Here is a 20,995-nt window from a genome sequence, read left to right as displayed (position 1 = left end):
TTCTCCCTTTTGTTGATGTTGCCAATGTCTACGCCCGCCGGTGACGTCACGCCAGGTGAACCAATCGTGGCGTTGGACTAAAAGCAGAAATCTCCCCCGGCCGTAGCGGCTCGAGCGTTCTGTCGTAAAACATTGTTACACGTGGGATTGTAGTTTTATTAATGTCTCGGTTATATCAATTATAGATATAATACAACAATATGTGTGACGGCACAAGTATATTGTCACCTTGACGAAAGCTACCGCTGGATTTGAAATATTATCGACCTTGAACAAAAGACGACTGTTTTCAGATTGACGTTTCTATTACCCAATCGCCGAGCTGGACATTTTCACGTTCAAATAATCCGCCCAAAATAGGCGTTTTTGATTGGCTCACGATTTGACATACTTGGACGCTCCTCGCACAAAATGACATTACGTAAGGCTTTCGGCTAGATGTCTTAAATATATTTTTCTCTGTGATGTTAGGTTAAAATATTACGAGCTAACAGTAGGCTACTGTGTGATTTATGCTCGCAGCAGACAGACTCAAATCAAACGAAACAAATTACATGAACAGTTTACCGTGAAAACATTCGACGCAGTGTGGAAAAATACGACCGTGAAACACATTGTAAATGTTATCTAAACTGGTCAGTCAGGCACACCAATGTATCGCCTGGATTCGCGCTCCACCGCGCGAATATTCCGCAAATGTCAGTATTTGGAAGTGAATGTAAGAAACATCCAGCTCAATAAAAAGGTGCAAACATGTTTTTCTTTCTTTTCCCATTGGCTCGGGGCCAAGAGAGAGGCGGGGTTTGTTTGCCTCCGTCTTCCCCCAAGTCCCTCTTCGTAAGTAGACGCTCGCTGTCTACTTTCACCAACTTTATTTGGATATTTTACAATAACCCCCCCACCAACGGAAGCCAAGATGGACGACTAAGCGTCAAAGCGGGTCCCCGACCCCCGACTTCATTTATCTCGGAACTGAGTGGACCGGATGAAATCCAATCGTGGTTTTATCCGCTTCGCAGGGGAGGTAAAGGCGTGGGAGCCGTCTACTTCCTGGGTTCACGGCAGCTATTTAAATGGCCGAATCATTCATTGATCTCGTTAGTCATAACAAACATGATTTCTTATGTCAAATACAATCGCTGATCCGGGTTGGATCTCTGAATACGTCTTCTCCCATATAATTTAATCGCTACACGTCGAAAGAGAGGTTTTATCTTATCCGTGACGTCTATTCAAACACATTAGCCCGGTTCCAGGGAATAACAGCAGTCATGGCAGAAAGCCATCCTCTGATATTTAGCATCCATTTCGCAAGGCAAATATAATGGCTGACTGCTCACCAATCTCCAGTCATTGCTGTCACAAATAGCTGTATCTGTCCAGTTTTCCACATAGCTTCATACATCGCAATGTTAGGTGAGTTTATCCTAAACCTAACCCAACCGAGTTTTTCTCATCTTGCAGGTCGCTGTATCCAGTGGGGAGGAAGGCTTAACCAGGGTAAGAAGAAATGAAGTTCTCCCAACCCTGGGGAGTCCACAGACTGGCTTTTCTTCTCCAAAAGGAAGCCAAGATGCGGAGGGTCTATGTGCCAAAGAAGCCCTCCTCACAGGTTCGGCCTTTCATCTACTCCAATACGACCCAAGAAATGTCCTCTTTAAATGGACTCTATCGTGGCTGTTTTAACCTCATATTAAATGTGAAGTGTTCAAAATGAATCTTATTTTTTTTTCTTTGCCAGAATAGAATTAATCCTAAAGACTAAAACAATTGTTGTATGGTGTGATGCAAGTTTCCCATTTGCCGTCTTTTGTCAAAGGATACAGATATCTCCCCGACTCAGCGGGACAAGGCCGTGTGCTGGCTGACAGAGCTCCATGGCAGACTGCAACTGTACCCGGAGACTCTGGCGTTAGCGGTTAGCATTCTGGATCGCTTCCTGGCTTCCATCAAGGTATGCCGACGCAGAGCGCAAACCTCTTTGTCACCGCTGCGTGCCAGGGGGAGATTCTCTGAGTGACTGTTGAGTGACGCTCTTATCATTCACGTCATCCTTGGAATGCAAACTGCGATTTGGCTTTTTTTTTTTAAACCATTTTGTAATTGCAACTGAAGTCTCTTTTTACACTTCAATAACAAAAGTTAGTTATACTCTGAGATATACAGTTAACAGTTTTAATAGAATAGAATAATTCAATTGCCATTATTAAACGGTGTGTGTGTGTGTTTGTTTGTTTGTTCGTGGGAAGTGTAGCATAAAACAATATATTTTCGTCAGGATTCTCCAGATTTCAGATGGCAGGGCGCGTAAAATCCGACTGGACCCTGCGCACCCTGCCCACCCCCTTTTAATACAAAGATTTTGTGTGTGATTTTCTTGTTTGCCTTCAGGCTCGTCCAAAGTACCTGCGCTGCATCGCTTTTGCCTCCTTCTTCCTGGCGATCAAGACCTGCGAGGAGGATGAGGTCAATATATGACAAATATCTCGTTATGCAATGAGTTCCATCGCTGTCCGTGACGCCCCCCCCGCCCCCCACCCCAGTGTGTGCCATCTCTGAAGGCATTGGTCGTGTCCAGCCGCTGCGGCTGTTCTCCAGCGGAAATCCTGAGGATGGAAAGGATCATCCTCGACAAACTCAACTGGGATCTTGGAATCGCCACGCCGCTGGACTTCCTGCATATTGTGCGTCTTTCCGCATCAAGTCAGTTCGATTGAAATCTGGAACCGTTATTGCCTATTCTGACCCCCCCCCCCCCCTCCCCACTCCCATATATATCATTTCTTACTCCATAGTTCCATGCAATGGCGTCGTGGTGTTATTCTGGGTTTGTGGAGTCGTTGCTGGGACTGGACCGCTCTCAGCATCTGGCCCTGCTCACACAACGACTTTACCGTTGTTTGGCTGACCACGCGCTCATTCAGGTACAACTTGAGGAAACATCACAATTGGTGTATTTTCCCGTGTTGTAAGGCGCAGCACCAAAAGCCTTGATTTTCTTATCCCTGTACGTTATACTACGCTGCATCTTATATCTTAACTCACATTGAGTCGCACAAATACCTTCTAATGTGCTGTGCTCTATATTTGGAAAACCTTTCTATATTGATATATTATATTTGGAAAACTTATACAGGTAACATCCGAGTTGCGACCGGGTTCCGTTCCGACAAAACGGTCGTGAATGGAAAAGCATTCAAAATGGCTGACGCGAGGATCACGTGATCATAACAAATGACGACACGCTGGCATCTCCTATACGACAGGATAGTACACGATGTCAATCTGTGTTTTTTAAACAACGCTTTCTATTGAATACTATTATGTACCAAAATGTTGACAGTTCATTTATAAATCTTATAACTTTTAGTGTCATTGGAATCATTTTTTATTATCGATCTTTATTACTGTGTCGGCGCACACGCTTTCTGCTGACCCAAATCTGCACGGCTTCCCACACATGCGAGCTTTCCAAAAATGGCTCTCCCTGCTAACGGAGAAGCCAGAAGAGGTCACCTGTCTGAAAGAGGCGGCGGCGCCGACCGTGAGCCTGACGCGCCGTTTGCGTCACGGCGATCCCACCCGCTCCGCCTCGGCGGACACCCCTCCCTCCTTCCCCCCCGATTGTCCAGTTCGGATTGACAGCTTGGGGCGGGGCCACGCCTCCCCGCTTCCAGCACTGCCGTCTTCAGGACAGCAGGCACGAAAACAGGACGCTGACAACTTGTATTTGTACGTTGTATTACCCTGGACTTTCTATATCTTCGCCCGAGCCCCCCTCCCCAATTTTTAAAGGCGCTTATAAATGAAATGTATTATGATTATTATTGTTCCGTTTGTGCACCACCGCGTGCGAGTTGCTTCTCGCCATTGTCGGGTTTCCCAGTGCTCCCCCACCCACCCACTTGTCATTTTTGGTTATTCCCTTGGTCCTCTTTTTGGGACCAGCACTTTGTGTTGTAGCTTAATAAATCATCGTGCACGGACCTCTGTCTCTGTCACGTTGCTGGCTGTAGCGGTGGCAGCCATAGAATAAAAAAAAAAAGAAAGGTCTGGCGGTCGTGGCTGCAACTCGCGCCGGTCGTAAATCGGATGTTACCTATAGATGGAAAAAGTTTGAAAAGACGCCATTCATTTAGGGTGAGCCTTATACTCCCGCGCGTTTTATACACCAGAAAATACGGTACATGTCCAAACAATGTGAATTTGTTTTCATTTTAGTTATTTTTTAGATCAATTTCAATATTTGGCAGGATAAAATTCCGATTAATCGCTATATGAAACTAAATATAACACTTTACAAAGAAATATTTGATTTACAAGCAGAACATTTGTCAAAGTCAAAGTGAGCTTTATTGTCAAATATGCTAATATGCATGACATACAGCACAGATGAAATTACTGTCCTCTCGAACCCAGCATGCAAGGTACTTATAATTACTTTAACAAACATAAACATGAAAACGCCAATTTGCCGGGAGAGGGGAGCCGCTGCGTGTTCACGCGCCGCCATCTTGGGGAAAAAAAAATTGAAAAAATAACAAATATGACAATGCAAAGACACAGAGAGTCATTCATTCTTCAGGACTTGCTGTACCCTCTTTGCGATGACATGAAGCAGTTCTAGTTGAAAGAGGAGAGGATCAAAGCATCCATGTCAGCAGTGGATCAGGGACGTCATGGTGGAATTTGTACGTCTACTACAAGCTAAATGTTGAAAGCAAACACGAAGCTGTAGCATCCATTGACGAAAAGACATTGTCTCACATCTCCTGTCCACACACGCTGACGCTGCTTTCTTCTTTGTCCATTGTCCATTTGTCCGTTTTACAATACTTATGGGTGGATTGTATTTGTATTTGTTCACAGTATTTTTGTGTAGTCTGCGTGGAAGTTGAACTCATTTACTGCCATCCCAGAATTGATTCGGGAATCGAAAATATGACGTATAGCGCCATTCCCCAATTTTTTTGTTTTGTTTTTTTCCTGCATGGGTGCCGATAAAGCGCCGGTCAGACCTCTGGCAATGTTTTTCCCTTCCATATGGGCCAGCATTTGCCATTTGTCCATGTTAGCGCTTTGTTACAGCTTCAGATGTTGTTAATCACTATATAAATCAATAAGTATGTATTGTATTTTGGACTGCTGCCCTTAGTTCAAGCTCATCTAACTCCAGACCCGTATAACTTAGGAATTAGGAAAAAGAGCATCTAAGGTTTCTTCCACTCAATTTAATGTTTTTGTAGTCCTAAAAGTCAATATTGTGTGGGTCCTGGAATTGGAGTGAAAATGACAAAAGCCCTGGCACTGGAGTGGACACATTTTCGCACATCGTCTGGCAGGGAATGAGTTAATATTGGCCAATCAATGAATGAAGTCAATGAAGCGTTGGGGCCCTCAAATGTATACAGTACATAACTGGAACACATGATCTGACTGCTTCTTCTGTGCATTTGAGCCCCCATCTGTGTTACTTGTACATGTCATGTATGACTTTGTCCCTTTTTTGGTGGCGTAGCTGCGAGGATCCACGCTGGCCTTGGCCCTCATCACTCTGGAACTGGAGAGCCGCCGCCCCGACTGGCTGGCCGTCACCATCCAACTGCTCAGGAAGGCCAAGGTGCCACAGCTCCTTCCAAAACTCACTCAAATGTTTGGATGTGTCAGTGTCTGAAATACAGCCCACCCTGACGCCCGGGGCGTGCAACTTTTCGGTCGGGCGTACAACTTCCAAAACGTCTCCGCCCGTGTGCCCGACCAAAGAACCAAAGAATTTTTTTTCCCAAATCAAATGTTTGCTTTGTTCAATAAAGCAAACGTCTAAACAAAGATTTCGAAATCAGAATCAATTTTTCCGATTTCAAAATCTTCCTTCGGCTTGAGAATTTCGGTTTGGCACGACAGCCAATCAGAAGCCTGCTTTGTGCTTCCGGACTTTCCCGAGCATTATAACGTCATGCATTTGCATATCATTTTCCAAAGTAGACCCAGAAGAAAGATTCAAAAGAACGGAAACATACTGTAAAGTGTCCTTGAGAGTTTTGAAAAGCACTTAGAAATTAAATTTATTATGATATTATTATCGTAAGCATCGTGGAAAGAGGAGTTCACGTGGCTTGTAGCAGACGACGCAACACAAACATTGTATTGTGCAACATGACGAACGCTGTATGGACCAACGACAACTGGAGCAAAATCATCAGTAACGGATATTTACCATCAATTAAGCAAGGGAGCATTTGTGCTAGGTACTTCCTTAATTTAAAGAAATGCTTTATACTTTGCAACAATGTTTTTTTTTTTTTTTAGATTACTCGTCTTATTGTGTTTCAAGTTGTGAAAAATGGGGCAGGCAACTTTTCAGAGTGTCCGCTAACTTTTTGTCATGGGTTTCACACACTGCTATGTATAATTGCTTGTTCTTTTTTTGTCTTCTCAGATGCAAACATCAGAGTTGATTCAAAGTCGAGAAGTGGTTGCAAGTCGTCTTTGCTTGCGTCAGGCTTTTCTGCCTTCAAACATCATCTACGTCTACCAGCCCATTCCCAGCCAAAGTAAGTGGCAGCCTTTAGCTCAGCACGACCTCCCGCGTATAAGCTCATTCCGTCTCTTATTGGTTATAATATTCCACTCTTCTCTTCAGGGAACATCACCTCCACCTTTAAGGAGGAGGAGGAGGATTGGCAGCGACAGTACTTGAGCGCCAACCTGCCCATCCCTGATGGCGGTAGCCCGACGCCACTCGTCTCGCCTCGCAAACGGTCGGGTCACCTCAACCGCTTGCACAAGGTCACCGTGCGCTGTAAAGCCTCAACCAAACGCAAGGTAACCCTTGACCCCCACTCCACCGCTGCGCTTGTGTCAATATGTTGGGAGGATGAAGTCTGTTTCGTTTTGTCAATCATCTTCTGAAAGGTTGCCTTTTTTTCTGTGGTGATAATAATCATAATAATAATGGCCCGTCTGCGTTTGTTCAGGTGGAGGAGATGGAGGTGGACGACTTCTACGACGGGATCAAACGCCTGTACAACGAAGATGGCGTGGTGACTGCCGCCGTCCAACAGGGGGCAGCACCTGCCACGGGGACCACAACACCAGAAAGGGCGGAGGAGGATTTCCTAATCCTGGCCTCCCGACAGGACGGCAGCACCTCCCCCTGCCCTCCACTGCAGTCGCTCTGTGCACAGTAGAAACCCCCCCCACCCCCCCCCAACTTTACGCATTGCAACCAATTTGAAGCAGAAGACCAAAAAGTCTCCAATTGTACGTACGCAACCTCTGAAATGAGATTTCACGTTGACCTCAATGCTTTAGTTGGCAATGACGAGCACAATCCGTCCACCGAATCAGTTTGGGGGTCTTGAGCTCAGCTTTCGGCAACCCCGTCAGCCAGTAAACAGACAAAAAGTAGAAAGCCGTTGCTATTAATGTTCAATTTCAAATAGTTTGACATAATATAAACAACTAAAACTTTACAAGTTCTAAACAAAAACATAGATTGCATTCTCTACTCTTTTTTTATGTTCGTCAATCAAATTGTCACAATCCAAAATAATCCCAAATGAGATGCGAAGAAATTAAAATTGAAGTTAATATATTGTGTCTAAAACGGCAAAAGGGCATTTTCAAAGCAAACATCAGAAGTGTGGGCGCTTTTGTCGAAGATGAACAAACACTCAGGCAAAACCAAATGTCACAACATGCTCTGATTTTGATCTGGAATTGTTTTATTCTTGCGAAAAGCTCTGTTTGACCTACTGGAGGGGGGCCTGCTGGGTGCTCAACAAGGTACAAGAAAATAAAGCTTGACAACTGACAACAAAGGGATTTCTTAATACTGCCGAAAAAAGACAACCATCTATTATGGGAAGGTTAGCCAAAAAAAAAACAACGATGTATAGCAAGGCGTTTTTGACCTGAATATAAATTAGCAAAAAAACGACGTAAGGCGTTTTTGACCTGAAAAACATTAACATGTATAGTAAGGTGTTTTTCAAGCAAAAAACGAGCATTTATAGTAAGCCGTTTTTTTTTTTAATACAATAAAAAACGACCATGTATGGTAAGGCGTTTTTAGTCGAAAAAAACGACAATGTATAGTAAGAAAAAAAGCATGTATAGTAAGGCGTTTTTAGCCAAAAAAACGAACATGTATAGTAAGGTGTGTTTTTTTTTTTCAAGACAAAAACGACCATATATGGTAAGGCGTTTTTAGCCCCAAAAGCACCATGTATAGTAAGGCGTTATTTTTTTTCAGAAAAAAACGACCATGTATAGTAAGGCGTTTTTGGTCGAAAAAAAACAACGATGTATACCGATGCATCATTGTTTTTTTCAGAATCAGAATCATCTTTATTGCCAAGTATGTAGAACACACAAGGAATTTGTTTCCGGTAGAACACGCTGCACTAGTATCGTTGTCAAAAAAAAAAACTGCGAAGGTATACAGTTCCATTTTGGCTACTGTTGAAAGAGTTCAAAGAGTTAATGGCTTGGGGGCAGAAGCTGTTTAAATGTCTGCTGGATTTGGTGCGCATGGATCGGTAGCGCCTGCCTGAGGGGAGTAGCTGGAAAAGGTGGTGGGCAGGGTGCGGAGGGTCCAGTAGGATTTTCCGCTAGCCGAAACGTGCAATTGCAGGGTGTGATTTGACAGCGGAGTAAAGGTAGGGTCAGCATCATTCAGGGAGGGATGGATCGATCGACCAAGGCGAAGCTAAAAGTTTAAAATTATTTTAAAACCGGTCAGACCTCTGGCAATGTTTTTCCCTTCCATATGGGCCAGCATTTGCCATTTGTCCATGTTAGCGCTTTGTTACAGCTTCAGATGTTGTTAATCACTATATAAATCAATAAGTATGTATTGTATTTTGGACTGCTGCCCTTAGTTCAAGCTCATCTAACTCCAGACCCGTATAACTTAGGAATTAGGAAAAAGAGCATCTAAGGTTTCTTCCACTCAATTTAATGTTTTTGTAGTCCTAAAAGTCAATATTGTGTGGGTCCTGGAATTGGAGTGAAAATGACAAAAGCCCTGGCACTGGAGTGGACACATTTTCGCACATCGTCTGGCAGGGAATGAGTTAATATTGGCCAATCAATGAATGAAGTCAATGAAGCGTTGGGGCCCTCAAATGTATACAGTACATAACTGGAACACATGATCTGACTGCTTCTTCTGTGCATTTGAGCCCCCATCTGTGTTACTTGTACATGTCATGTATGACTTTGTCCCTTTTTTGGTGGCGTAGCTGCGAGGATCCACGCTGGCCTTGGCCCTCATCACTCTGGAACTGGAGAGCCGCCGCCCCGACTGGCTGGCCGTCACCATCCAACTGCTCAGGAAGGCCAAGGTGCCACAGCTCCTTCCAAAACTCACTCAAATGTTTGGATGTGTCAGTGTCTGAAATACAGCCCACCCTGACGCCCGGGGCGTGCAACTTTTCGGTCGGGCGTACAACTTCCAAAACGTCTCCGCCCGTGTGCCCGACCAAAGAACCAAAGAATTTTTTTTCCCAAATCAAATGTTTGCTTTGTTCAATAAAGCAAACGTCTAAACAAAGATTTCGAAATCAGAATCAATTTTTCCGATTTCAAAATCTTCCTTCGGCTTGAGAATTTCGGTTTGGCACGACAGCCAATCAGAAGCCTGCTTTGTGCTTCCGGACTTTCCCGAGCATTATAACGTCATGCATTTGCATATCATTTTCCAAAGTAGACCCAGAAGAAAGATTCAAAAGAACGGAAACATACTGTAAAGTGTCCTTGAGAGTTTTGAAAAGCACTTAGAAATTAAATTTATTATGATATTATCGCAAGCATCGTGGAAAGAGGAGTTCACGTGGCTTGTAGCAGACGACGCAACGCAAACATTGTATTGTGCAACATGACGAACGCTGTATGGACCAACGACAACTGGAGCAAAATCATCAGTAACGGATATTTACCATCAATTAAGCAAGGGAGCATTTGTGCTAGGTACTTCCTTAATTTAAAGAAATGCTTTATACTTTGCAACAATGTTTTTTTTTTTTTTAGATTACTCGTCTTATTGTGTTTCAAGTTGTGAAAAATGGGGCAGGCAACTTTTCAGAGTGTCCGCTAACTTTTTGTCATGGGTTTCACACACTGCTATGTATAATTGCTTGTTCTTTTTTTGTCTTCTCAGATGCAAACATCAGAGTTGATTCAAAGTCGAGAAGTGGTTGCAAGTCGTCTTTGCTTGCGTCAGGCTTTTCTGCCTTCAAACATCATCTACGTCTACCAGCCCATTCCCAGCCAAAGTAAGTGGCAGCCTTTAGCTCAGCACGACCTCCCGCGTATAAGCTCATTCCGTCTCTTATTGGTTATAATATTCCACTCTTCTCTTCAGGGAACATCACCTCCACCTTTAAGGAGGAGGAGGAGGATTGGCAGCGACAGTACTTGAGCGCCAACCTGCCCATCCCTGATGGCGGTAGCCCGACGCCACTCGTCTCGCCTCGCAAACGGTCGGGTCACCTCAACCGCTTGCACAAGGTCACCGTGCGCTGTAAAGCCTCAACCAAACGCAAGGTAACCCTTGACCCCCACTCCACCGCTGCGCTTGTGTCAATATGTTGGGAGGATGAAGTCTGTTTCGTTTGTCAATCATCTTCTGAAAGGTTGCCTTTTTTTCTGTGGTGATAATAATCATAATAATAATGGCCCGTCTGCGTTTGTTCAGGTGGAGGAGATGGAGGTGGACGACTTCTACGACGGGATCAAACGCCTGTACAACGAAGATGGCGTGGTGACTGCCGCCGTCCAACAGGGGGCAGCACCTGCCACGGGGACCACAACACCAGAAAGGGCGGAGGAGGATTTCCTAATCCTGGCCTCCCGACAGGACGGCAGCACCTCCCCCTGCCCTCCACTGCAGTCGCTCTGTGCACAGTAGAAACCCCCCCCACCCCCCCCCAACTTTACGCATTGCAACCAATTTGAAGCAGAAGACCAAAAAGTCTCCAATTGTACGTACGCAACCTCTGAAATGAGATTTCACGTTGACCTCAATGCTTTAGTTGGCAATGACGAGCACAATCCGTCCACCGAATCAGTTTGGGGGTCTTGAGCTCAGCTTTCGGCAACCCCGTCAGCCAGTAAACAGACAAAAAGTAGAAAGCCGTTGCTATTAATGTTCAATTTCAAATAGTTTGACATAATATAAACAACTAAAACTTTACAAGTTCTAAACAAAAACATAGATTGCATTCTCTACTCTTTTTTTATGTTCGTCAATCAAATTGTCACAATCCAAAATAATCCCAAATGAGATGCGAAGAAATTAAAATTGAAGTTAATATATTGTGTCTAAAACGGCAAAAGGGCATTTTCAAAGCAAACATCAGAAGTGTGGGCGCTTTTGTCGAAGATGAACAAACACTCAGGCAAAACCAAATGTCACAACATGCTCTGATTTTGATCTGGAATCGTTTTATTCTTGCGAAAAGCTCTGTTTGACCTACTGGAGGGGGGCCTGCTGGGTGCTCAACAAGGTACAAGAAAATAAAGCTTGACAACTGACAACAAAGGGATTTCTTAATACTGCCGAAAAAAGACAACCATCTATTATGGGAAGGTTAGCCAAAAAAAAAACAACGATGTATAGCAAGGCGTTTTTGACCTGAATATAAATTAGCAAAAAAACGACGTAAGGCGTTTTTGACCTGAAAAACATTAACATGTATAGTAAGGTGTTTTTCAAGCAAAAAACGAGCATGTATAGTAAGGGTTTTTTTTTTTTTTTTTTTTTTTTTTAATAAAAAACGACCATGTATGGTAAGGCGTTTTTAGTCGAAAAAAACGACAATGTATAGTAAGAAAAAAAGCATGTATAGTAAGGCGTTTTTAGCCAAAAAAACGAACATGTATAGTAAGGTGTGTTTTTTTTTTTTCAAGACAAAAACGACCATATATGGTAAGGCGTTTTTAGCCCCAAAAGCACCATGTATAGTAAGGCGTTATTTTTTTTCAGAAAAAAACGACCATGTATAGTAAGGCGTTTTTGGTCGAAAAAAAACAACGATGTATACCGATGCATCATTGTTTTTTTCAGAATCAGAATCATCTTTATTGCCAAGTATGTAGAACACACAAGGAATTTGTTTCCGGTAGAACACACTGCACTAGTATCGTTGTCAAAAAAAAAAACTGCGAAGGTATACAGTTCCATTTTGGCTACTGTTGAAAGAGTTCAAAGAGTTAATGGCTTGGGGGCAGAAGCTGTTTAAATGTCTGCTGGATTTGGTGCGCATGGATCGGTAGCGCCTGCCTGAGGGGAGTAGCTGGAAAAGGTGGTGGGCAGGGTGCGGAGGGTCCAGTAGGATTTTCCGCTAGCCGAAACGTGCAATTGCAGGGTGTGATTTGACAGCGGAGTAAAGGTAGGGTCAGCATCATTCAGGGAGGGATGGATCGATCGACCAAGGCGAAGCTAAAAGTTTAAAATTATTTTAAAAAATGCCACTGAATTGGCAGGACAACATAAAAAATCTGCAGAACCTCTATGTCAAAGCACCGACCGTTTGTTTCAATTTTCTTGCTCAATCGCTGTGTACTTTGGGCCGTCGTGCTTTCCGTTGCTCGCCCTGAAACACGGCCGACGCGTGGCGCATGCGCAGCGGCCAATTTAGTCCGTGCCTTGACATGCGCGGTCGTCGCTGAGATGGCTACGCTAGCGGAACTCCGTCGCGGAGCTGGCGGCGGGTCGGCGCCGCGGTCCCGGCGGTGGCTCTCCGCGCTGCTGTTGCTCACGTCGTCGCTGCCGGTGGCCTGGACGCTGGTGGAGGGTCTGTACTGCGGCAACGAGGTCTGCTACGACGTCCTCGGCGTCTCGCGGGAGGCCTCCAAGGCGGACATCGCTCGGGCTTACCGGCAGCTGGCTCGCCGCTACCACCCGGACCGCTTCAGACCTGGAGATCCGGGATTGGAGGGAGAAACTGCCGAGTCATCCCAGCAAAAATTCCTGCTCGTCGTCACGGCGTACGAGACTCTAAAGGTCGGTTCCGTTCATGTCCTCTTTGACCACATCCATAAAGCTCCTCTTCGGTCTTCCTCTCGGTCTCCTGCCTGGCAGTTTAAGGCTCAGCATCCTTCTCCCAATATAGTCACTCTCTCTCCTCTGAACATGTCCAAACCATCTCAGTCTGACTTTGTCTCCAAAGCCTCTAATATGAGTTGTCCCTCTAATGTACTCATTCCTGATCCTATCCAACCTGGTCACTCCCAAAGAAAACCTCAACATCTTCAGCTCTGCTACCTCCAGCTCTGCTTCCTGTCTTTTCTTGAGCGGCACTGTCTCCAGTCCAAACATCATGGCTGGTCTCACAACTGTTTTATACACATTTCCTTTCATCCAAGCTGAAACCCTTCTATCGCACATCACACCTGACATTTTTCTCCAGCCGCTCCAGCCTGCCTGGACACGCTTCTTCACCTCTTTTCCACACTCGCCATTGCTCTGGACAGTTGACCCCAAGTACTTAAAATCATCCACCTTCTTTATCTCTTCTCCCTGTAGCATCACTCTTGCACTTGGATCCCTCTCATTCACACACATATATTCCGTCTTGCTGCGACTGATCTTCATTCCTCTCCTTTCCAGGGCATATCTCCACATCTCTAGTTTCTCCGCCACCTGTTCCCTGTTCTCGCTACAGATCACAATGTCATCTGCAAACATCATGGTCCAAGTAGATTCTTGTCTAACATCGCCTGTCAGCCTGTCCATCACCATAGCAAACAAGAAGGGGCTCAGAGCTGACCCCTGGTGGAGTCCCACCTCCACCTTGTATTCCTCAGTCATACCGACAGCACACCTCACACCTGTCTTATATTCATGATACATGTCTTGCACCGCTCTGACATACTTTTCCGTCACTCCAGACTTCCTCAGGCAATGCCACAGCTCTTCTCTGGACTGGAGTCTTTGTTCTTCAAAATGGGCACGAGTACACTTCGTCTCCATTCTTCAGGCATCTGTTCACCATCTAAGATCTTGTTGAATAACCCAGGCAGGAACACCACCGCCACCTCTCCAAGACACTTCCATACCTCGATTGGTAAATCATCAGGCCCGAGTGTCTTTCCCCCCTTCATCCTTTTCAGCGCCCTCCTCACTTCATCCTTGCTAATGCTTGCTACGTCTTGGTCCACAACAGTCACATCTTCTACTCGTTGTTCCTTCTCATTTTCCTCGTTCATCGATTCTTCAAAGTACTCTTTCCATCTTGTCATCACAAAATTGGCACCTGTTAATACATTGCCATCTCTATCCTTAATCACCCGAACCTGCTGCAGGTCCTTACCGTCTTTGTCTCTCTGTCTCGCCAGCCTGTAAAGATCAGTCTCACCTTCCTTGCTGTCCAGCCGAGCATACAAGTCATCATAGGCCTCTTGTTTGGCCTTTGCCACCTTTACCTTAACCGTGCGCCGCATCTCCTTCTACTGTTGTCTACTCTCGTCCGTCCTCTCAGTGTCCCACTTCTTCTTTGCTAACCTCTTTCTCTGTATACACTCCTGCACCTCTCCGTTCCACCACCAAGTCTCCTTATCTACCTTTCTTCCACTCGATACACCAAGTACTTTCCGACCTGTGTCTCTGATTATGTTCGCTGTAGTTTGCCAGTCATCTGGAAGGACCTCTTGCCCACCCAGTGCTTGTCTTACCTCCTTCCTAAATGCCATGCTTCCTTCCTTTTTCAACTTCCACCATTTTGTCCTCACTTCAGCCTTTGGTTTCTTCATCTTCCTCACTGCCAGCGTCATCCTACACACCACCAACCTATGCTGTCTGGCTACACTCTCACCAACCACTACTTTGCAGTCACTGATTTCCTTTAGATGGCGCCGTTGACACAAAATGTAGTCTACATGTGTACTTCTGCCTCCACTCTTGTAGGTCACCCTATGTTCCTCTCTCTTCTGAAAGAAAGTATTCACAATAGCCATTTCCATTCTCTTAGCAAAGTCAACCACCATCTGCCCTTCAGCGTTCCTCATCTGGAGTCCAAACCTGCCCATCGCCTCCTCATCATCTTTGTTTCATGCGCCAACATGTCCATTGAAGCCTCCACCAATTACAACCCTCTCATTTCTCGGGATGGTCTGTATGACATCATCAAAATCCAACCAAAATGCCTCCTTCTCCGCCAGCTCGCATCCTACTTGTGGAGCATACACACAAACAACATTGATCATCACGCCTTCAATTTCTAGCTTCAGACTCATCATTCTATCTGATACTCTTTTTACTTCTAAGACATTCCTAACAAACTCCTCTTTTAAGATAAGCCCAACTCCATTTCTCTTTCTGTCTTCACCATGATAGAACAACTTAAACCCTGACCGTAAGCTTCTCGCCTTGCTCCCTTTCCACCTGGTCTCCTGAACACACAGTATGTCTACCTTCCTTCTCTGCCTCATGTCAACCAGCTCTCTACCTTTACCTGTCATTGTTCCTACATTCAAAGTTCCTACTCTTAGTTCTATACTCTTGGCGTTCCATTTCTCTCTTTTCCTCCGGGCACACCTCCCTCCTCTCCTTCTTTGACCAATAGTAGTCCATTTCCACTGCTATCTATCATATCATATCATATCATATCATATCATAGCAAACCAACTTCCAGTTGACTGTCGAAAATAGATGATTGTCATGTGGTTTGTTGTGGCTTCCCTGAAAACAGATTTCACTTTTCACTGTAATCTCGCTATCATCAACTCTGCCTAAATTGTCTGCAGGATGAGGACACACGAAGGGACTACGACTATATGCTGGACCACCCTGAGGAGTACTACCAGCACTACTATGCCTACTACCGGCGACGACTCGCTCCCAAAGTGGACGTCAGGATCGTCATCCTCGTGACCATATGTGCCATTTCTGTTTTCCAGGTTCCGTATAAAGTGTGTATCTACCCCGGTCGAGGATGACGCTTCTTACTGATGTCACAACGTTTAGAATGAAACACCGTGAAAACTTTTAAGGACATTGAAACGACAACATTACAATGAGTTTGACAAACATTGAGTCAATAAGGAAATGAATAACGTACCGTGCGCACCTTATTCCCCGAAAGTAGATAAACGTTGACGTAGTCTTTAGACTGTCGTTCTCTATCTAGCAGTTGCTCTGCTTCTGTCTCTCTGTAGCATCTGTCTCGTTCTGTCTGTCTCGCCTTTATCGAAACACATGACACGGAAGCGGAAGTGATCATGACAAAACATCAAGTATCGAAGAAAAACACACATATAAAGGTTGAACACTTTTACAGAACAACAGGTCAAATGAATTATGTTTTTGCTGTCATGGCAACCAATGACAATATACCCGCCAGTTACACAGTGACTCGTGATAAAATTGCATCATCCACTCGGTAAACTGGACTCGTGATAAACCTCTGTCCTTCTCCAGTATTACAGTTGGCGCAGTAGCTACAACGAGGCCATAAACTGCCTGGCGAATGTCCCCAAGTATCGGATCCAGGCCATGTTGATCGCCCAGGAGCAGGGCCTCCTGAACCGTGCCAAGGAGAAGGGCAAAAACCGACGCTCCAAAGAGGAGATCCGGGAGCAAGAGGAGGAGGTGATCCGGGACATCATCAAAACCAAGATCGATATCAAAGGTGGCTACCAGAAACCCAACCTGTCCGACATCCTGCTGTGTCAAATGGTGTTGTTCCCCTGCTACCTTTTCAACTACGCCGCCTGGTATGTCTCCTGGGTTTACCACTTCACCATCTGCAGGGAGGAGTACGGCGACAAGGAGAAGCTTTATCTCATCAGGTCAGCTCTTCGCTTCTTCAAGGGCAACCACCATCTTCTGTAAATGAGCCAGACCATCACCTTGTCTTTGTACCTCTGTGTCTCCTTTTTGAAAAACAAAACAAAAAATCTCAGGAGGCACATGAAGATCTCCCAGTCTCAGTTTGACAGCCTGGATGAGATCACAAGGCAGTCCTTCCTGGAAAAACAACTCTGGATCAAAGAAAATTACGAGGTTTGTGAGATAAAAAGTGCTTGACGTGTCATCTTTTAGCTCAATTTTAGTTGTTTTTTTGTTGTGGATTTTACAGTGGAGCCCATCAGTCCACTACGTATGGATTCACAGAGTTCCGTTTTTTTCTTTGTTTTCTTTAATACCCACTTTTCTACCAACAAACCAGGGACTTTTAGTTCACGCATTGATTCCTCACTACTTTGCGGTTCACTTATCGCGGCTTCAGTGCATCACAGATTTTTCTTCAGGGGATTTTTTCTTTTTTTTTTTTTTAAAGGACAACCGACGCCTCTTGACAAGTTGTGTCCATCATTTGTAAAATCACTTCAACTGACTTCTACTGAGCGCATTTTACAAAGATTCCACGCATGTAGCTATATTTTACCTTTTAAGACTCGCACTGAATATTCAGGAAGTCTTGTTTTCGAGTTGATGACAATGCCTGACGTGACGTCACTGAAGGAACGCCCCTGACCGAGAAAGCGACACACAATGCATTTGGGTACTTTGTTTGGTCTGAAAACATCGTGTTGATCCGTGTTGGTGGCGAAATTAGAAGGAAAACTACATAAATAACCACATAAATAGCGCATTGGTGAATCGTTGTGTGTCACAGCCAATTTCGATAACACGCATGATGTGTACATGTACACAAATTCGGACAAACCTGCCATTTCCAACGGCGCTTGTGCGCCATGTTGTGCATTTTCTGGGACGCTACATTGGAGTCCAGACGGCTTGAATTGATATGGAAGGACTTCTTTAATCGACATTTATGCTTTCCTCTTCAGAACTACTTGAATCATAATCATAACTGGTTGAGTAACAAGAAAGCATCTTCTCACAATCTGAAGCCATTGTTTTGATTCTCCCGCAATGCAAGACGTCTTGGCGTGACGTCACGAAGTGGGGGCGGGACTTTCTGAAAATCCCCAGTTTTCAAGCTCATTTTGTGGCAGTTTTGGGACACTTGAAGTCATTTTTATTGGTGGATTGCATTTGACTAAAAATATCAACCTGCGTGTTTTGGCTATTTTAGATGCTGTAAAACGTTTTTTTCTGATGTCAGTTAGGAAAGCAAAATAAAAAATGGTGTCGGTTGTCCTTTAAACTGTGAAAGCGTCAACGTTCCTCTGGTGCCTCCTCCAGCTGTACAGAGCAGAACAGGAAGAGGAGATGAAGGTGAAAATGGCCACCGACCCAAGGATGAAGCGCTACAGACGCTGGAGGAAGAACGAAGGACCGGGACGTCTGACCTTTGACGACTGATAGCCGCAAGTGCCTAAACAAGCGCATCATGCAAAGGACATGCGTGGACTTGCATTCAGACAAACTCTATATTGTGACAACTTTCTTCATAGGAATCGGGCAAGAGCGCAACTAAGTGGAATAAACTGCAAGCCGCACAAGAAATGTTTACATTTTCTTTCCGTACACGACACTACACAGAGATTTCATAGAAGTCATTTAGCTTGAGTGTTACATGTACCACACCACCGTTTGTGTCTTTGTTTTTGTCATCCACTTTAAAAGCAGACGTTTGCTAAAATGGAGGTGAAAAAGGAAGTTGGCGCAACCTGCCAGTCATCTGCACCCTTTCCACCACCTGAACCGTTAAAAATGTAACAAGTTTGTCCATTCCCAGTGATTTTTCACAAGCCAAAACGAACAAATAGTGTGAACAACGGAGGCCTCTTCAGATATCTTTTACACGACGCTCCAAAGTCATCTGTGCAAATGTCTCTTCATAGCGAGCGGCGGTTCTGCTTCAGAGTACAGATTCATTCATACTGTAATGTCATCAGCATTGCAAGGCATCCGCAGTATTTGTTTCAGATAGCTCAAGCTGAATTCAGCTGAATGATTTTTTATGGCAATTTGTAGGATGTATTTTGCATTTTTCAAATAAAGTTTTAAGGTAACTTAACACTGTTAATTTGGCAACACAAAAGAACCAAACATCTGGGCTTCCTCTTTTTAAACGTTTTGCGATGCCTTTTGGATTGGATGTCCGTTTATTCGTCTCGCAGTGGAGAACTTTACTGTGCCTATTCTCAGTGTTCTTTTAACAAATGTCAAAAGAAAAGAATAGGGAATGAAACCAAAAATTCTCAAGATACTAAAAGGAGATGATAGCAGTACCTTACATAAACACAAAAACTAGTGCATCCAAAAGATAAGCTGCCAAATGAAAAGCAAAGTAATGTAGTGTATTCAATACCTTGCAAAAATGAAGTTTGTAACGAGCAATAAATTGGGGAGACTAAACAAATTCTCAAAAAAAAGACTATCAACATGGCAGGGATAATACTAGTGGGCCCCAATCGGCAGTACGTATGCACCTAAAAGCAAGCACTCATTTGACGACAATGAGGTTAAAATCTTAGCGAAAGAACATAGATGGTTTGAAAGGGGAGTAAAAGAAGTGATTTTCATAAAACAGCTAAATCCTTCTTTAAACCGATATGGTGAGGTTCAATTTGGATTGTTCGTACAACAGATGTCTTAGGCAACATGGGCTTATTTATGCTGATGAGGTGATACCAGAGCAAATGGGGCAATCAGACCAGTCGTAGACCCTATACTCAGGACAATAGAAGTGATCAGTCAGAATAATAGAAGTAATCAGTGTAGCCGCAGGAAGTAGTCCTCTGCGCCCCCCAACCTGAGAGCAGGGACCTATCATAGCAGAGTCTGGCACCGGCACGTCTGGACAGTAGGGATATATATAGGGTCAAAACTACCAGCAAACAATTTTAGTTATCTAACCAAGCCTCTTGGATAAGAAGCGAAACGTCCGACACCTTGAAAGAAGTACAGATGACGGCTGAAGAAACCTTCTCATTTCACAATTGACATTTCTCCCGATATCACGACTTCCTGCCACATTCCGAAACATGAACGTCAACTTAATGGCAAAGTAATCGATCCGTATGTGTGATTGTGCGATTCTAAAATGGCTGCCTCCTCTCCAGTTAAGTTTGGCCGTTCTTCGAGACGTCACTTCCGTAGCACATGTCGCCTGAAGCTGATCTGCTCACGTTCAATCGTCCGCAGAAAGTGCCGTCGTCAACCGTTCCGTCAATCACGAAATCGTCCTTTCGTTTCCTCGCAGCTTAAAATGTTGAAGTAGAAATCTTTGTTTTGTCGATGGCACTTTTTGAAATGACCTGACGGTGGCAATGACGTCTCACGATCACTTCAGGGTGAAGGCAATGACTGCTGATTCCAAATGGATGGAAAACGGAGCAATTTATCTTCATTGGCGGGTATGTCATTAAAAAAAAATAAGTTTAACTTGCCTCCTTGTCTAGTCATGCATCCGACCTTAAAGCAAGCTATGTTTTCCAAGATAATAGTTGTAATAGATTGCGATCCTTAAAATGCCGCCATTTTAAGGATTTGGCGGGACTTGGAGATGTAACTTCCGTATCATGTGACTACGGAAGCTGATTTCATGTTTAACCGTACACCAAAACTGCGTTGTCAAACGTTCCGTAAATTACTTTCACAATTGCTTAAAATGTTGAAGTATGAATTTTTGTTTCGTTTGCGGCACTTTTTAAATAACCTGTTGAGCTGTGGCCGTGACGTCACATGACCGCGATGATTGCCCATTCAAAGTGGACGGAAAACGGAAAGATTTCATCACTTGTTTATCTTATGGCTGACAACTTCAAGAAAAAAAAAGTTTTTTTTTCAAATCAAACGTTTGTTTTATTCAATAAAGCAAAAGCTACAAGCAAACCGCTACAAGCCACGTGGACTCCTCTTTCGAAGCACCTTTCAAAACTCTCAAGTACACTTTACAGTCACGGTATAGTCCAAAGCACGAAACAGGCTTCGGATTGGCTGCCGTGCCGAGTATGCAAATTGCCAAACGAACGTTCATTTTGCATACTCGGCACGGCAGCCAATCAGAAGCCTGTTTCGTGCTTCGGACTATACTGTGAAGTGTACGTGAGAGTTTTGAAAGGTGCTTCG

The 20,995-nt window shown here is 44.3% G+C and overlaps 2 protein-coding genes across 3 annotated transcripts; both read left to right on the top strand.

The window, feature by feature from the left end:
* Positions 1–812: 812 nt before the first annotated feature.
* Positions 813–11,340, top strand: LOC148884139 (cyclin-I-like). The gene is made up of 15 exons (XM_089021171.1): positions 813–1,024; positions 1,465–1,612; positions 1,820–1,954; positions 2,392–2,466; positions 2,544–2,684; positions 2,796–2,924; positions 5,519–5,620; positions 6,440–6,554; positions 6,644–6,825; positions 6,978–7,186; positions 7,764–7,788; positions 9,249–9,350; positions 10,166–10,280; positions 10,370–10,551; positions 10,703–11,340. Exons 2-15 carry the CDS (start codon positions 1,511–1,513, stop codon positions 10,913–10,915), a joined length of 1,827 nt encoding a protein of 608 aa, XP_088877297.1. The 5' UTR covers positions 813–1,024; positions 1,465–1,510; the 3' UTR covers positions 10,916–11,340.
* Positions 11,341–12,139: 799 nt separating this feature from the next.
* On the top strand, positions 12,140–18,962 carry dnajc25 (DnaJ heat shock protein family (Hsp40) member C25). Of its 2 annotated transcripts, none has more exons than XM_089020996.1 (5): positions 12,140–13,012; positions 15,754–15,906; positions 16,427–16,797; positions 16,912–17,011; positions 18,161–18,962. In XM_089020996.1, the coding sequence occupies exons 1-5, from the start codon at positions 12,521–12,523 to the stop codon at positions 18,278–18,280; spliced, it is 1,236 nt and encodes a 411-aa protein (XP_088877122.1). In that variant the 5' UTR covers positions 12,140–12,520; the 3' UTR covers positions 18,281–18,962. The 2 variants fall into 2 exon arrangements, with proteins under 2 accessions (XP_088877122.1, XP_088877121.1); XM_089020995.1 differs by having other exon boundaries at positions 12,142–13,012; positions 15,754–15,918.
* The last annotated feature ends 2,033 nt before the right edge of the window (positions 18,963–20,995 follow it).

This window comes from Hippocampus bargibanti, linkage group LG18 (assembly GCF_051943395.1).
Source record: "Hippocampus bargibanti isolate YZ-2025 linkage group LG18, ASM5194339v1, whole genome shotgun sequence".
NCBI lineage: Eukaryota > Metazoa > Chordata > Actinopteri > Syngnathiformes > Syngnathidae > Hippocampus > Hippocampus bargibanti.
Note: the sequence above shows the minus strand (reverse complement) of the source record. Positions and strands in the feature narration are given on the sequence as shown.

What these genes read in the sequence shown, in the direction of transcription:
- LOC148884139 (XM_089021171.1), top strand. Translation starts at nt 1,511, where the DNA reads ATGAAGTTCTCCCAACCCTGGGGAGTCCACAGACTGGCTTTTCTTCTC. An exon ending in AGACCTGCGAGGAGGATGAG is followed by an intron (nt 2,467 to 2,543) that starts GTCAATATATGA and finishes CCCCCACCCCAG; the next exon opens with TGTGTGCCATCTCTGAAGGC. An exon ending in CTGACCACGCGCTCATTCAG is followed by an intron (nt 2,925 to 5,518) that starts GTACAACTTGAG and finishes TTGGTGGCGTAG; the next exon opens with CTGCGAGGATCCACGCTGGC.
- dnajc25 (XM_089020995.1), top strand. Translation starts at nt 12,521, where the DNA reads ATGTCAAAGCACCGACCGTTTGTTTCAATTTTCTTGCTCAATCGCTGT. An exon ending in CGGCGTACGAGACTCTAAAG is followed by an intron (nt 13,013 to 15,753) that starts GTCGGTTCCGTT and finishes AATTGTCTGCAG; the next exon opens with GATGAGGACACACGAAGGGA. An exon ending in TTTTCCAGGTTCCGTATAAA is followed by an intron (nt 15,919 to 16,426) that starts GTGTGTATCTAC and finishes GTCCTTCTCCAG; the next exon opens with TATTACAGTTGGCGCAGTAG.